The 14876-nt window shown below is 44.9% G+C and overlaps 2 protein-coding genes across 2 annotated transcripts in view; both read right to left on the bottom strand.

Moving 5' to 3' along the window:
* The window catches only part of LOC119407465 (KICSTOR complex protein SZT2), a 29705-nt gene extending 19392 nt beyond the window's left edge, over window positions 1–10313 (bottom strand). Inside the window, exons 1-4 of the mRNA XM_037674291.1 lie at window positions 10223–10313; window positions 2155–2271; window positions 801–907; window positions 459–669 (exon numbers count right to left, since the gene is read on the bottom strand). Coding sequence (XP_037530219.1) covers window positions 459–669; window positions 801–907; window positions 2155–2271; window positions 10223–10313 — 526 coding nt within the window. The remainder of the gene's footprint in view (window positions 1–458; window positions 670–800; window positions 908–2154; window positions 2272–10222) is intronic.
* Window positions 10314–12391: 2078 nt separating this feature from the next.
* Window positions 12392–14876, bottom strand: part of LOC119407464 (KICSTOR complex protein SZT2-like) — a 17339-nt gene continuing 14854 nt past the window's right edge. The window contains exons 4-5 of the mRNA XM_037674290.1: window positions 12727–12766; window positions 12392–12396 (exon numbers count right to left, since the gene is read on the bottom strand). Coding sequence (XP_037530218.1) covers window positions 12392–12396; window positions 12727–12766 — 45 coding nt within the window. The remainder of the gene's footprint in view (window positions 12397–12726; window positions 12767–14876) is intronic.

Below are 14876 nucleotides of genomic sequence, written 5' to 3'. Positions count from 1 at the left end.
ATAGATAGATAGATAGATAGATAGATAGATAGATAGATAGATAGATAGATAGATAGATAGATAGATAGATAGATAGATAGATAGATAGATGGATGGATGGATGGATGGATGGATGGATGGATACAGTAAATATGCTCCTATTTATTACAAATCTAAATAATATAAAATATAAATAAAATATAAAATAAATGAATTCTTATGTTGTAAGACAACAAAATACAAAGATTGCCAAGAGGGATGTATACTTCTGCAATCCAAAGTATACAATAACTCTGAAAAGCTCCGTATTTTTTTTTTCTCTTCAGAAATGTGAATTTGTACATGTATTAGAAACCATTACACCAGCTCCAACATATTCATCAGTGTGAATATCTTGGCACAAACAGACTCAGAAAGGCTACAAAACTATCAGTGCAGAAAGACAAATAGGTTGAAATCATTTTTAAAAAATGTCTCACCATAGAAGTACTCAGAGTTCAGAGACTCAGGGGTCTTCAGAAATGAGTAGGTCAAGAAGGCCTTGTGGTAAACATTCATGTCCTGGCTGTTCTCGTCTACTTCAGGACAGTTTGAAAGGTAAGTCCCAAATGTGGCTAATGATATGAACTTCATCAGCTCCACGTTTGGGATGTAGCCAAAACTACAATCATACGAATATGTCCCACCAACCTGGAGAGACCAGAACAAAAAGCAGCTGCTGAATATCAAGATAACCGAAACCACAGAACCTTCGAGAATCAACAGGACTGTTGTTCTGTTGTCATTTGGAGGTAAGTTGGCTTGTATTGTGTCATATTTACCTGCACAAAGGAACATGCGATGGTTCCACTCCTGAGTTGATTCAGCAGGGTTTCACACACTGCCACATCAGGAACACTCATCACTCCATCTGTGATTATAATGATTCCTGAAAAACACAGGCTCTGTGAGGTGTAATATCCCACTGGCCAGTCCAACAGTGAGTGTGGGCGCTGGGCAGTCCAGTCTTGGGTGCAAGACCAGATGGGCATGAGTGGTTCCTGAGACATCAGTTTCAACCAGAACAAACCCATCTGGTTCTGTCTGATCGAATGACCTGGGTCATTTCAGGAATGGAAATAGTGTTTAATTTGTGTGTGTGCGTGCGTGCATGTGTGCGTATTTCAAAGGTTCACTTTAATAAGAGAAAAAAAAAATAACTCTGAAAATTTCAAACACTTTAAAACCAGTATCTCACTGAGTTGGGACTGTTGAAGACTACTACTACTTGCACTAAAGACACAAGATGGTGGCGCACAGACAAGCAGTGGATTCTCGAGCTTCCCAGGGAAAACCCAGGTTTTTTTCGCTCCAACAATGGATCCGAGCCCAACTTAGCTCGCCTGAAGCGGGTGAATTATAGCCAAACCAAAATTATTAGAATAAGAGAAGGTTTGGCTTCAAAAACAGCAGAGATGGATCACATTCTGAGAGCTACTCTCAGCAGACTGCGGCTACTACAGACATCAGCATCAGCATGGAGAGACCAGAGCACTAATGGAAAGAGGAAGTCCAGTCCCGCGGGGACAGAAAAGAGGTAAACAAGGAGGAGTATTAGTGAGACTGAAGGCTAATGCTAACAGACCGATTCCATCTCTGTCCCTGGCCAACGTCCGCTCATTTGAAAACAAGCTGGATCTTCTGCGACTAGAAGTGAGTGTTTTAGAGGAGATGAGGAACTTGCAATACTTTGTCTCACCAAAGCATGGCTTAATAACAACATGCCAGACTCAGCCTTCCAGCTGGACAACAGACTGCTTTCTGGGCGGACCGCAGCCAGCTGTCGGGGAAGGCACGTGCGTGTGTGTGTGTGTTTGGGGGGGGGGGGGGGGGGGGGCGCTATGCATCTATGTAAACAAAGATTGGTGTACAAACTGTGTTCTGATAAACAGTTCCTGCTCCAAGGTTTTAGAACTGACTGTGAAATGATGGCCTCATTATTTACCTCGTGAGATTATGGTGGAGTATATTATTGGTGTATATCAAGATTTTATCAGCATGTGACCATACCAACACAGGAACATAACACATTAGACCATGTTTATACCAACATATGAGACACATATAAAGCTGTATCATGCCCCCACCTTGGCCTCTCAGAACACATCTCCATCTTTCTGACCCCTATCTACTAACCCCTGCTGAGATCTTTCAGACCCACACAGAAGATCATCACCGTGTGGCCCAGCAACAGCGACTCTGTACTGCAGGACTGCTTTGCATGCACAGACTGGTAGGTCTTCAGGGAGGCTGCTGTAAATGAGGGAGAACTGGACCTGGAGGAATACACATCTGTTGTCATCTGATACATCAACGAGTGTTGAAGATGTCACCACCGCCAGGACTATGATGTGCTATCCTAACCAGAAACCTTAGCTGAATGCATAGGTCCGTACCCTGCTGAAAGCCAGGGATGCTTTCTTCAGGTCTTGCAACTCATAGGAACTGGGGAGGGCAAGGAAAAAGCTGGCTGCTGGTATTAAGAGGACCAAAGTCACATATGCATAGAAGATCCAGGGGCATTTCTTCTCACAGTACCTAAAGAGCACATGGAAGGGCATTAAGTGCATCGCAGACTATAAAAGCAGAGACGTACAATGCCCTAGGGACCCATCACTGCCTGATGATCTTAAAATGTTCTAGGCCTGCTTTGAAGACCCAAAGAGACCACCCAGCACCAGACTTTCCTCACCATGTGACAAGAGGTTATTCGATGTGACCTCAGCAGAAGTAAGGAGGACCTTCAGGAGGATTAATCCTCACTAAGCCACTGGCCCAGACAACATCCCGGGGAGGGTTAGGAGAGACGATGCCGATCAGCTCTGCGAGGTACTGAATGATATCTTTAACTTCTCCCTCACCCTGGAAACTGTTCCCACCTACCTGAAGACAGCCTTTATCATCCCAGTTCCAAAGAGCTCTGCAGTGACTGAACTGAATGACTACCGGCCAGTAGCCCTCACCCCGATAGTCACTAAATGCTTTGAAAGACTGGTCATGGCCCACATCAAAGCCACCATTGACATCAGCGAAGACCCACACCAGTATGCATACTGCAAAAAACAGAGGACGCCATCTCCTATGGTCCGCACTGCTCTCTCTGGCCTAGAGCAGAAGGACTACTATGTCCATATGCTCTTTGTGGACTTCACATCTACTTTCAACACCCTGATTCCACAGACCTTGATGGATAAACTACTCACACTAGGACTAAGCCCCTCCTTATGCAACTGAGTCCTGGGTTTCTTAACCAACAGGCCGCAATCTGTGAAGATTCACAACTTCTCCTCTTCCATCATAACCCTCAACAGCACTGGCTCCCCCCAGGGCTGTGCGTTGAGTCCCTCCTGTTCACTATGCTCGCATATGGTAGGCTCACATGGGTATGTTCACATAGGTCCCTCTTGCAAATGAGTCCCTGTGGCTCAGTGAAGTTAGCCTGTATAAATAAAGGTTGAATATGAGTGTACTTCAATCGCCACCTTATCATGGTAGAGGAGTCTGTGTGCCTGAATGATCATAGGAGCTATGATGTGGGGGGCAATTATAATTGTCCTTGGTAGGGTCTCCCAAGGCAGATTGGTCCAAGGTGATAGGCCAGACAAAGAGCAATTCCAAAGATTTTTTATGGACATGATACAGCAAGGAACTCGGTGTCCCTTGCCCAGAAGTGGGTTACTGGGGCCCCACCCTGGAGCCAGGCCTGGGAGAGGGGATTGTCGGCGAGTGCCTGGTGACCAGGTCTCTACCCATGGGGAAGGAGCCTGAGCTTGTGTATCAGGTTGAGAGGTACTAAATAGATATAGTTGGGCTCAATACACAGTATGGGCTCTGGAACCGATCTCCTTAAGAAAGGCTGGACCTTATTCCACTCTGGAGTTGCCCATGGTGAGAGGCATTGAGCTGGTGTGGGTCTACTTTTAACCCCCCGACTTAGTGCCTGTGTGTTGGAGTTTTCCCGGGTAGATGAGAGGGTGGCTTCCCTTTGCCTTCGGGTGGGGGGACGGGCTCTGACTGTTGTCTGTGCCTATGCACCGAATGGCAGTTCAGGATATCCGGCCTTCTTGGAGTCCTTGGCAGGGGTGCTGGAAGGTGCGCCAACTGGGGACTCCTTTATTCTGCTGGGGGGACTTCAATGCCCACATGGGTAATGACAGTGTGACCTGGAGATTAGGAGGAACAACCTCTCTAATCTGAACCCAAGCAGTGTTCTGTTGATGGACTTCTGTGCTAGTCATGGTTTGTCTATCACAAACACCATGTTCAAACATAAGGGTGTCCATAAGTGCACTTGGCACCAGGACGCCCTAGGTCATAGATCGATGATAGACTTCATAGTCATGTCAGCTGATTTGCGGCCATTTGTTTTGGACACTCGGGTGAAGAGAGGAGCTGAGCAGTCAACTGATCACCACCTGGTACTGAGTTGGATCAGATGGCGAGGGAAGATGCTGTACAGACCCGGAAGACCCAAATGTGTAGTGTGGGTTTGCTGGGAACACCTAGCAGAAGAACCCTTCAGAAAGATCTTCAACTCAAACCTCTGGGAGAGCTTTAACCACATCCCAGCTAAGGTGGGGGACATTGAGTCTGAGTGGGCCATGTTCCGCACCTCGCTTATTGAGGTGGCTGCCTTGAGCTATGGCTGCAAGGTTGTCGGTGCTTCTCGTGGTGGCCATTCACAAACTCGGTGGTGGACATCCCAGGTTAGGGAGGCTGTCAAGCTGAAGAAGGAGTTCTATCTGGCCTTGTTAGCCAATGGGACTCCGGAGGCAGCTGAGGAGTACCAGAGGGCAAAGCGGTCCTCAGCCTTGGCCGTTTATGAGGCAAAAGCTTGGATGTGGGAGGAGTTCGGTGAGACCTTGGATAACGACTCTCAGTCGGCTCCGAGGAGATTCTGGCAAATCATCAGACGGCTGAGGAGGAGAGAGCAGCACTTTACTAAAACTTTATTCAGTGAAGGTGGGGTGCTGTTGACCTCAACCAGTGATGTCGTCGGGTGGTGGAAGGAATACTTCTCGGACCTTCTCAATCCCACCAGCACATATTCCATGGAGGAAGCTGAGTCGGGGGACTCTAGGGTTGATCCATCCATAACTGTGGCTGAAGTCGCCGAGGTAGTTAAAAAGCTCCGAAGCAGCAGGGCTCTGGGAGTAGATGAGATTCACCTTGATTTCCTTAAGGCTCTGGATGATGTGGAGCTGTTTTGGTTGACACGCCTTTGCAACGTCACGTGGACAACAGGCCAGGGCCACTGGATTGGCATACTGGGGTGGTGGTTCCCCTCTTCAAAAGGGGGGACCGGAGGGTGTGCTCCAATTTTAGGGGCATCACTCTCCTCAGCCTCCCTGGTAAGGTCTATTCAGGGTACTGGAGAAGTGAGTCTGATTGTTGGTCAAACCTCAGATCCAGGAGGAACAATGTGGGTTACGTCCTGGCCATGGAACACTGGATCAGCTCTTTACCCTCACTAGGGTCCTCGAGGGTTCATGGGAGTTTGCCCATCTTGTCTACATGTGTTTTGTGGATTTGGAGAAGGCATTTGACTGTGTTCCTCGGGGTACACTGTGGGGGGTGCTCTGTGAGTATGGGATTGAGGGCCCATTGCAACAGGCTGTTCAGTCTCTATACAAGCGGTGCGAGAGCTTGGTTCGCATTGCCGGCAGCAAGTAGGACTCCTTCAGGGTGGAAGTTGGACTCCGCCAGAGCTGCCCGATGTCACAGATTCTGTTCATAACTTTTATGGACAGAATTTCTCAGTGCAGCCAGTGGGCGGAGAGTTTTTGGTTTGGTGGCCTCAGGATTCCATCTCTGCTCTTTGCAGATGATGTGGTCCTGTTGGCGTCATCGTGCCATGACCTTCAGCTCTCACTGGAGTGGTTCACAGCCGAGTGTGAAGTAGGAATGTGCGATATGGCATAAAATTCATATCACGATATGTATTGTGAAGGGTGGCGATAACGATATATATATTGCGATATGTTTTGGATATAAAACTTGCTAAAAAAAAAAGTATAGGGTGTCCTTTTGCCATCATATATTTTGAATTAAGAAAATTCCACTACTAGGTCCAAAGAGTTTTTAAATAATAAACAAATCAAGTATTAGGCTTCTTTCTTGTTGTGCAAAGCAGTGCAAAAGATATCAAATGTAGTTTTAGCCTTTTTTTTTTTTAAACAAAAAATATGTTGTTAACTCTAAACAGTTTCCAGTCTTACTTAAGAAATGAACAGCAACAGAGCAGCATTTTACACTGAAACACTTCACCCTCCAAACCACTAGTGGACGACTCTTTCTGCTTTAATTGAGAGCTGACACAAAATGACTGTGGCTTTGACCAGAGGGTCTCGCAGTAAAATCACACAACATAGTGTTCTTTTCACAGATCAAACAGCAGGTTTCTCTAAAGCTGACCAATGCTTACTTTAACTTTTGACGGGAAAAAAAAACTTTCGACGGAACACAGCGTTTTGCGCATGCGTCAGAATACGGCAACACTACAGCAAGCCGGGCGTAGTTAGCATTTACCTTCGCTACTTAGCCCTAGAAGAAAAGACTTTAACGCCACTTGCGCACAGTTTTCAACTAAAAAAAAAAGTAACAATTAAATCTGACAGCTCTGATTTTACACTTGAACACCACTTACACATGGTTTTCAACAAAAAAAGTAACGATTAAATTGACAACTCTGATTTTACTTGAGACAGCATTACTGCGGTTAGCCGGTAGAAGACAGATCTCTATCGTAGATTAAATTTCTATTGTTTCTACCGTGTACCGTATATATTGCGCATTCCTAGTGTGAAGCAGCTGGGATGCGCATCAGCACCTCCAAATCTGAGGCCATGGTCCTCAACCGGAAAAGGGTGGATTGCTCTCTCCAGATCAAGGGCGAGGTTCTGCCTCAAATGGAGGAGTTCAAGTATCTCTGGGTTTTGTTCACAAGTGAGGGAAGAATGGAGCGTGAGATTGACAGACGATTGGTGCAGCATCTGCAGTATTGCGGACTCTGTATGGGTCTGTTGTGGTGAAGAGAGAGCTGAGTTGTAAGGCAAAACTCTCTGTTTAGCGGTCGGTCTACGTTCCTACCCTCAATTATGGTCACAAGCTCTGGTAGTGACCGAAAGAATGAGATCGCGGATACAAATGGTTGAAATGAGTTTTCTTCGCAGGGTAGCTGGACTCTCCCTTAGATATAGGGTGAGAAGTTCAGTTATTCGGAAGAGACTCGGAGTAGAACCAATGCTCCTCCACATCGAGAGGAGCCAGTTAAGATGGTTCGGGCATCTGTTAAGGATGCCCCCTGGACGCCTCCCTAGGGAGGTGCTTCGGGCATGTCTGACTGGGAGGAGACCCCGGGGAAGACCCAGAACACGCTGGAGAGACTATGTCTCTCAGTTGGCCTGGGAATGCCTTGGAAGAAGACAAAGGAGATGATTGTGGATTTCAGAAGGAGCGCACAGAAGACTGTTGGGAGTCAGCCTCCCCATCATCACAAACATCTACACCTCCAGATGCAGGAAAAGTGCCTCCTGCATCATGGGGGACCCCACTCGCCCAGCACACACACTTTTTGCCCTGCTCCCCTCGGGCGGAAGGTTGCTGAGCGTTAGGTGTAGAGCCACTGGAATGAGGAGCAGCTTCTACCCTGAGGCTGTTAAGAGTCATAAATCCCTAACCAGAAAAATCACTGTAATGCCACTTTAATTGGTGATATGTCACTTTATCTGGGCTGCTGATTATCCATGCTGCTGATATCTTGCCTTTAAACTGCTGTATTCATACCCATCTGCTCACAACAGACTCGTGTTCAGGCTGCTGTTTTATACAACATATTATATTACAGTATTATTGTTTAGTATATAACTTAGATCCTTGTATACTGTTTTGTTTTTTACTTTATATTTTTGCTATTTTTGGGTGTAACAGGAACCTTGAGTACACAATTTTGTTCCACCTCGTGTACTATATGTGATGCGAATGACTATAAAGAACCTTGAACCTAGTTGATAAACAGTCAGAGTCAGAGATTCTTTATCGTCAGTCGCACCTCATGTGGTACATGTGGTGGAGTGAAATTATGTACACAGGGTCCCAGTTACATCCAACAATAAAATGTATAAGAAAAACAGTAATAACATCTAAGATATGAACTAAGAAAAACATCAACTAAATATACACTAAGCACTCATAACATAAAAACATTGAACATCAGCACAAACATGAACATGAGTCTGTGTGAGCGGATGTGCACGCATGAACACATCAACATTAAAACAGATCAGCAGCAACATGATGTGGTTTTTCACAGTGATTATTCTAGTTAGAGATTCATGAGTCTAACTGCCTCAAGGTAGAAGCTGTTCCTCAGTCTAGTGGTTCTATACTTAATGCTCCTCAACCTCCTTCCTGAGGGGAGTGGGGCAAAAAGTGTGTGTGCTGGGTGAGTGAGGTCCTTCATGATGCAGGTAGCCCTCTTCCTGCATCTAGAGGTGTAGATGTCTGTGACGGTGGGGAGACTGACTCCAACAGTCTTCTGTGCAGCCTTCACCACTCTCTGCAAAGCTTTTCTTTCTGCAGCTGTGCAGCCTCCATGCCACATGTTGATGCTGGAGCACAGGATGATCTCCACTGCCCACTTGTAGAAGGAGGTGAGGACTGAGCTTCCCAGACCAGCTCGTCTCAACCGTCTGAGAAAGTAGAGTCTCTGATGAGCTTTCTTGGGGTACGCTGTGGGGGTTGCTCCGTGAGTATGGGATTGGGGGCCCGTTGCTACGAGCTGTTCGGTAAACATAAACAGCCTTCATAAATTAGTCCTCAGAGGGGTCATTCACATATTTCATCCTTGTTATAACCATACAGAACATACTCGTTTTGGAGACAACACCACCTGTATCTGCAATCTCATTCTTTCGGTCACTACCCAGAGTTTGTGGCCAAAGGTCAGGGTAGGAACATAGACTGACTAGTAAACAGATAGCTTTTCCTTATAGCTCAGCTACCTCTTCACTACAACGGACTGGCACTGAGTTCACAATCCTGCAGATGCTGCACAAATCTGTCTGCCAATCTCACGGACCATTCTTCCATCACTCATGAACATAACCTCAAGATATTTGAACTCCTCCACTTGAGAGAGACCCTCGCCCTTGGCCCAAAGAGAGCAATCCACCCTTTTCTGAGGACCATGGCCTGAGATTTGGAGGTGCTGATTCACAACCCAGCTGCTTTACACTCGGCTGCAAACCACTCCAGTGAGAGCTGAAGATCACGGCACAATAATGCCAACAGGAAGACATCATTCGCAAATAGCAGAGAAGGAATCCTTAGATCACTGAAATGGAAACCCTCTGCCCACTGGCTGCACCAAGAAATTCTGTCCATAAAAGTTATGAACAGAATCTGTGATAACGGGGAACACCTGGAAGAGTCCAACTCCCTCCCTGAAGGGATCCAACTTACAACTGGCAATGCGAACCAAACTCTTGCATTGCTTGTATAGGGACAGAACAGCTCGTAGCAACGGGCCCCCAAACCCATACTCACGGAGCAACCCCCACAGCGTACCCCAAGGAACACAGTCAAAAGCCTTCTTCAAGTTCACAAAAGATATGTAGACTGGATGGGCAAACTCCCATAACCCCTCGAGAACCCTAGTGAGGGTAAAGAGCTGGTCCAGTGTTCCATGGCCAGGACGGAACCCACATTGTTCTTACTGGATCTGAGCTTCGACCAACAATCTGACATGTTTCTCCAATACCCCTGAATAGACCTTACCATAGAGGTAAGGAGAGTGATGCCCCTGTAATTGGTGCACACCTTCTGGTCCCCATTTTTGAAGAAGAGAACCACCATCTCAGTCTACCAATCCAGTGGTACTGCCCACAATGTCCATGCGATGTTGCAAAGGTGTGTCAACCAAGACAGCCAATCACAAACAATTAAAAACTAATCTAAATCTGCCTAATTTCTAAAATGTACTCCAGTAGATTAAATCATAAATCTGGGGATGGTCAAGGTGGAAACAAAGTGGATAAGAAGTGAACAGAGGTAGGCAACAAACTAATGTGCATGGATTAGAAGACAAGGTGTGCATAAGGGAAAACTTGCTGATTTTCTCACTAATTTGAGTCTCTATCTAGTGTCCAACAGTCACAGCACAGTGAGATATTTATCTTAGTTTTGTGATTTCCAATGAACCCACCTGCACTGGAGTTAGGGGGCAGCAGCTGAAGGGCCAGAATCCCTTGGCGGACCATGCTGACCAGACCCATGTCAGGTGACACCATGGACATGCCCTGTTTCCTCAGTGGTTGACCTTCCAAATCTTTATTATGATGATTTAAACTTTGAGCTACTTTCACAGACTGTAAAGCCAAGAAACAGTTTTATAAATTCCTCACAATTCTACAAATGAAAAAAAAAAAAAAAAAAAAATTCAGTTGAGAGTCCTCAAAAATAATTTGTAAAGCTTTCAGTAAAGACACCGAACACCTCTGGACTTATGGAGTCTAACAGTTACAGAAGGTTATTCTTGTTGTGAATACACATTCATTTTCCAGCCAATTCCTGTAAATATTAAAGAAAGGTTCAATGTTCCTTTAATAAATGCAAATCGCCCACAGCATTTCATGTCGGAGTTTTAGACGAGATCATCTGATGATGAAAAATGAGAATAGTAACAGTTTTGATTAAACATAGAAAAAAAAGTGTTGATATGATGTATGATCTCATGAGATATTGTGAGTTGTCATGCTCTGAGTAATTGTTGAAAATGACTCAGGTATACCACATCACATTTTACAGTAGGACAAGATCTATAAAACTGACTGAGTCTGAAAAATTTTTGCAATTAATAAGGTCAGTTGGATGTAGTGGCCATCTTGAATTGGTTTGATTCCCAAAGTTGCTCAGCTCTAGGTGTACGACGCATGATTACTATCTGAAAGTTTCATTAAAATTCATCCATTGGTTTAATTTTCTAACATACAGATGCATAAACGCAAGAATTTAAAGAAATACATGGACCAAAACATTGTTGCCCCTTTGCTTTTCAGCAGCGAGTAATAATATTTGAGAAGCAGAGGTGCCTTGGAATTATAAATAATCCATCATCACATACACTGATAGAAGGTTTCAAACATTAGCTTGAATCTGACCTGCTCCTGCTGCTGATGCAGAACTTCTGCAGTGCTGCTCTCCAGAGCTCGGAGCTGGTGGTAGATTTGATGCCGAAAGTCTTCAAGATTTGTTCTATCAAGCTGACATCCTTGGACCAGAACCTGTTCAAAAAATACATTATACACTTTGAAAGCTGCAAAGAGACAGATTTGATCTGCAAACAGAAACTATCTTCAGAAAAACTACTGAATCAGAAACCAGTGTGAGCCTACAGTCCTAAAAAGTTAAACCAAGTGCACTTCTATTCTGTTTAAGAAGAGATTTCGCTCCCTATCCAAAAAGTTTTCTCAGCTCAAATCTGGAGTGGACTTCCAAGCTTTTTACTGCAGGAGAAGCTAAATTTATGTAGCTAAATTCACATACAGATTAGTCTCAATTTTAGCTAATGTATGGCTAGAACATAAATTCTTAGTTGCTATGCTTTGTTTATTTTTCCTTTGTTGGATTTGTTATGTCCTGTATGACAGAGAATCTATACCAGCATACACATGATGTTAGCTACATCTGGATAATAACTAACTGTTATAATGTCTACAATTCTACAATAAAAACAAAACATGCACAATTGATGTGACTTGAGCCAACAAGCTCAAGTTTTGTCTCATTATTCCCAGAAACTGGTTCTTGTCAATATTTTGTGAATTGCTGTCTGGCTTTTTTGTGTTTTTTCTACCAATACTAAAGCTATATTTTTATCCAATACTAAAGGCATGCAAATTTACATTAGACATTTGTTTTTGTCTTACCTGGTAATTACATTTCAAGAAAAATGAAGCATAGTTTCAATAAACAGTAAGGGAACTAACAGATTTAGTTGCTTGTATAAATGTTTCAGAAAATTCAGACTACCATGTTTATCTTCATTGCTTGCTGAGATGTTTTCTCAGGTTTGTAACTTTCAGTTGAAGTTGCGCAGATGAAAACACACACATTTATTATTCAGAATAAGAAATGATTTTTAGTTTACTGTCCTGTTAAAGTTTAGACATTTTACACTTTGTTAAGCTTTTCAGTCAAGTATCCAACCTGATGTGAAGTGAGACCAATAATTGATGAGTACACCAAAATGGTGATGAAGATCTTGGGCTTGAAGATCTGATCTGTTCCAGGGACCCTGAATGGTTGAGCCAGACCAGCCAAACAACAGGACAAGGCACGAAAGACCTCATCAAAGGTCATTGCTCCAGTGCTATCATCCTGAAAGACAAAAAAACACAAAAAACTCAGACTAAGCCTCCCGGAGACCAAAATTCCTGATGGAGCTTTCTGCAAACATGGACCACATAAGGTCCAAAGAGCACTGGGTGCTTTTATTAAGTGTTTGGTGGTTGTACTGAGTTCAGCCAGAACAGGTTTCATTACTTCCTGTCTCACAACACATATTTATCCAGGAGCAAGTTCTAACCATCAAAAGGTAAGGAAACACTGGACTCTATATGGTAACCTAGAAGTTGAAGTCTATCCAACCATTATCTTCTGATTGTTCTGGTGTCGAGTTGCAGGGACAGCCTTTGTCCTGGGTCTTACCTTGGGTCTCTTTCCAGTCAGACATGCCCGGAGCACCTCCCTAGGGAGGCGCCATGGGGGCATTCTTACCGGATGCCCGAACTACTCAACTGGTGCTTGTCGATGTGAAAGAGCAACGGCTCTACTCTGGGTCTCTCCCAGACAATTGAACTCATCACCCTCTTTCTAATGGAGAGTCTAGCTATGCTGTAGAAAATCTTTTCAACCACCTGTATTTGCAATCCTGTTCTTTTGGTCACTACCCAGTAGTCATAGGTGAGGGTAGGAACATAGACCGACTGGTAAAAAGAGAGTTTTACCTTAGAGCTCAGCTCCCTAATCTCCTGATCCATCCTTCCCTCACTCATGAATAGAACCCCAGGATACTTGAACTCCTCCACTTGAGGCAGAACCTCACTCCCAACCCGGAGACAGCAATCCAACCATTTTCGACTGAGGACCATGACCTCAAATTTGGAGGTTCTAATTCTCATCTCAACCGCTTTACACTCAGCTGTGAACTGTTCCAGCGAGAGCTGCAGATCACGGCACAATGACGCCAACAGGACCACATCATCCGCAAACAGTAGAGAAGGAATCCTGAGGCCACCTGGCTGCACCGAGAAATTCTGTCAATGAAAATTATGAATACAATGAGTCACAAAGGGCAGCCCAGGCAGAGCCCAACTCCCATCCTGAAGGGGTTCAACTAACTGATGGCAATGCAAACCAAACTTTCACACCGCTTGTATAGGGACCGTAGGAATGAGCCACCAATCCCATACTTGTGGAGCACCCCCCACAGTGTACCTCGAGGAACACATTTGAACGCCTTCTCCAAATCCACAAAACACATGTAAACTTGATGGGCAAACTCCAATGACCTCACAAGGGCCCTAGTGAAGGTAAAGAGCGTTCCACACTCAGGACAAAATCCACATTGTTCCTCCTGAATCTGAGGTCGACCATCAATCTGACTCACTTCTACAGTACACCTGAACAAACCTTACATAGAAGGCTAAGGAGAGTGATGCTCCTATATTTGGAACACACCACCCAGTTCCCCTTTTTGAAGAGGAGAACCACCACCCCAGTCTGCCAATCCAGTGGCACTGCCCCCAATTGTCTACAAAATTTTGCAAAGGCGTGTCAACCAAGACAGCCCTGTAACATCCAGAGACTTGAGGAACACAGAGCGGATCTCATCCACCACTGGAGCCCTGCCACCGTGGAACTTTTTTAACTATCTCGGCAACCTCAGCCCAGTTATGGATCGACTAACCCAAAGTCCCCCAACTCAACTTCCCCCATGGAAGACGTGCATGAGAGATTGAGAAGTTCCAAGAACTATTCCTTCCACCTCCTGATAACATTACTGGTTGAGGTCAACAGCATCCCACCTTCACAAAAAAAAATTTTTCTTCTTTCGGCTGCTCCCTTCTTCAGGGATCGCCACAGCTAACAAAGTCGCATGAAGACTTGGCAGTTATTTTTACGCTGGATGCCCTTCCTGACGCAACCACAGACCACCGAGGGCTACCACAGCCCTTTGTGTGGAGCAGAGAGCTGCTATATAAACAGGGCTGGTGTGAATGCACCCTAAGGCTGCATTCACACCAGCCCTGTTTAGTCCGCTTTAATCGAACTCTAGCTCATTTTCCTAGAAAGTCTGGTTCGTTTGGGGAGGTGTGAATGCGCCATCGAACTCTGTCACAGAACAAAAAGGCGAGCTCTGGCCCGTGCTAAAACCTAGGTCTCGGTCTGGTAGAAGCAAACTCCAGCGCAGTTCAAGTACAGTGTGAATGTAAACAGACCGGACCCGCTCCGCAGGGTAAACAAACACGCATTTCTCTGACCTTATATGGAGCTGTCAGCTGCCTTGTGTGGAAAATCAATATTCTCCATGGTCTTCTGTCTCATCTTCTGCTCATGCCAAGTCCATTTTTGAAAAATGACAAAATATAACTCCTAAAACTGCTAAAACTTGATGCCACTTCGTTTTTGTTTTTATTTCCAAAAGAAGAAGAAGACGTGTCTTCAGAGGTTTTTGTGTCGTTTCTTTCAGTAGTTCTTGGTGCAGCGCCCCCACAGGCGAGCGGGGGAATAGGTTGGTTCAACAGGTTGACTCGACTGCACAGTGCAGTGTGAATGCACACGCACCAGCTCAAATG

This window comes from Nematolebias whitei, chromosome 3 (genome assembly GCF_014905685.2).
Source record: "Nematolebias whitei isolate Nwh7 chromosome 3, NemWhi1, whole genome shotgun sequence".
Taxonomy (NCBI): domain Eukaryota; kingdom Metazoa; phylum Chordata; class Actinopteri; order Cyprinodontiformes; family Rivulidae; genus Nematolebias; species Nematolebias whitei.
The sequence above is the reverse complement of the archived record's forward strand: the minus strand, read 5'-3'. Positions and strand labels throughout refer to the sequence as shown.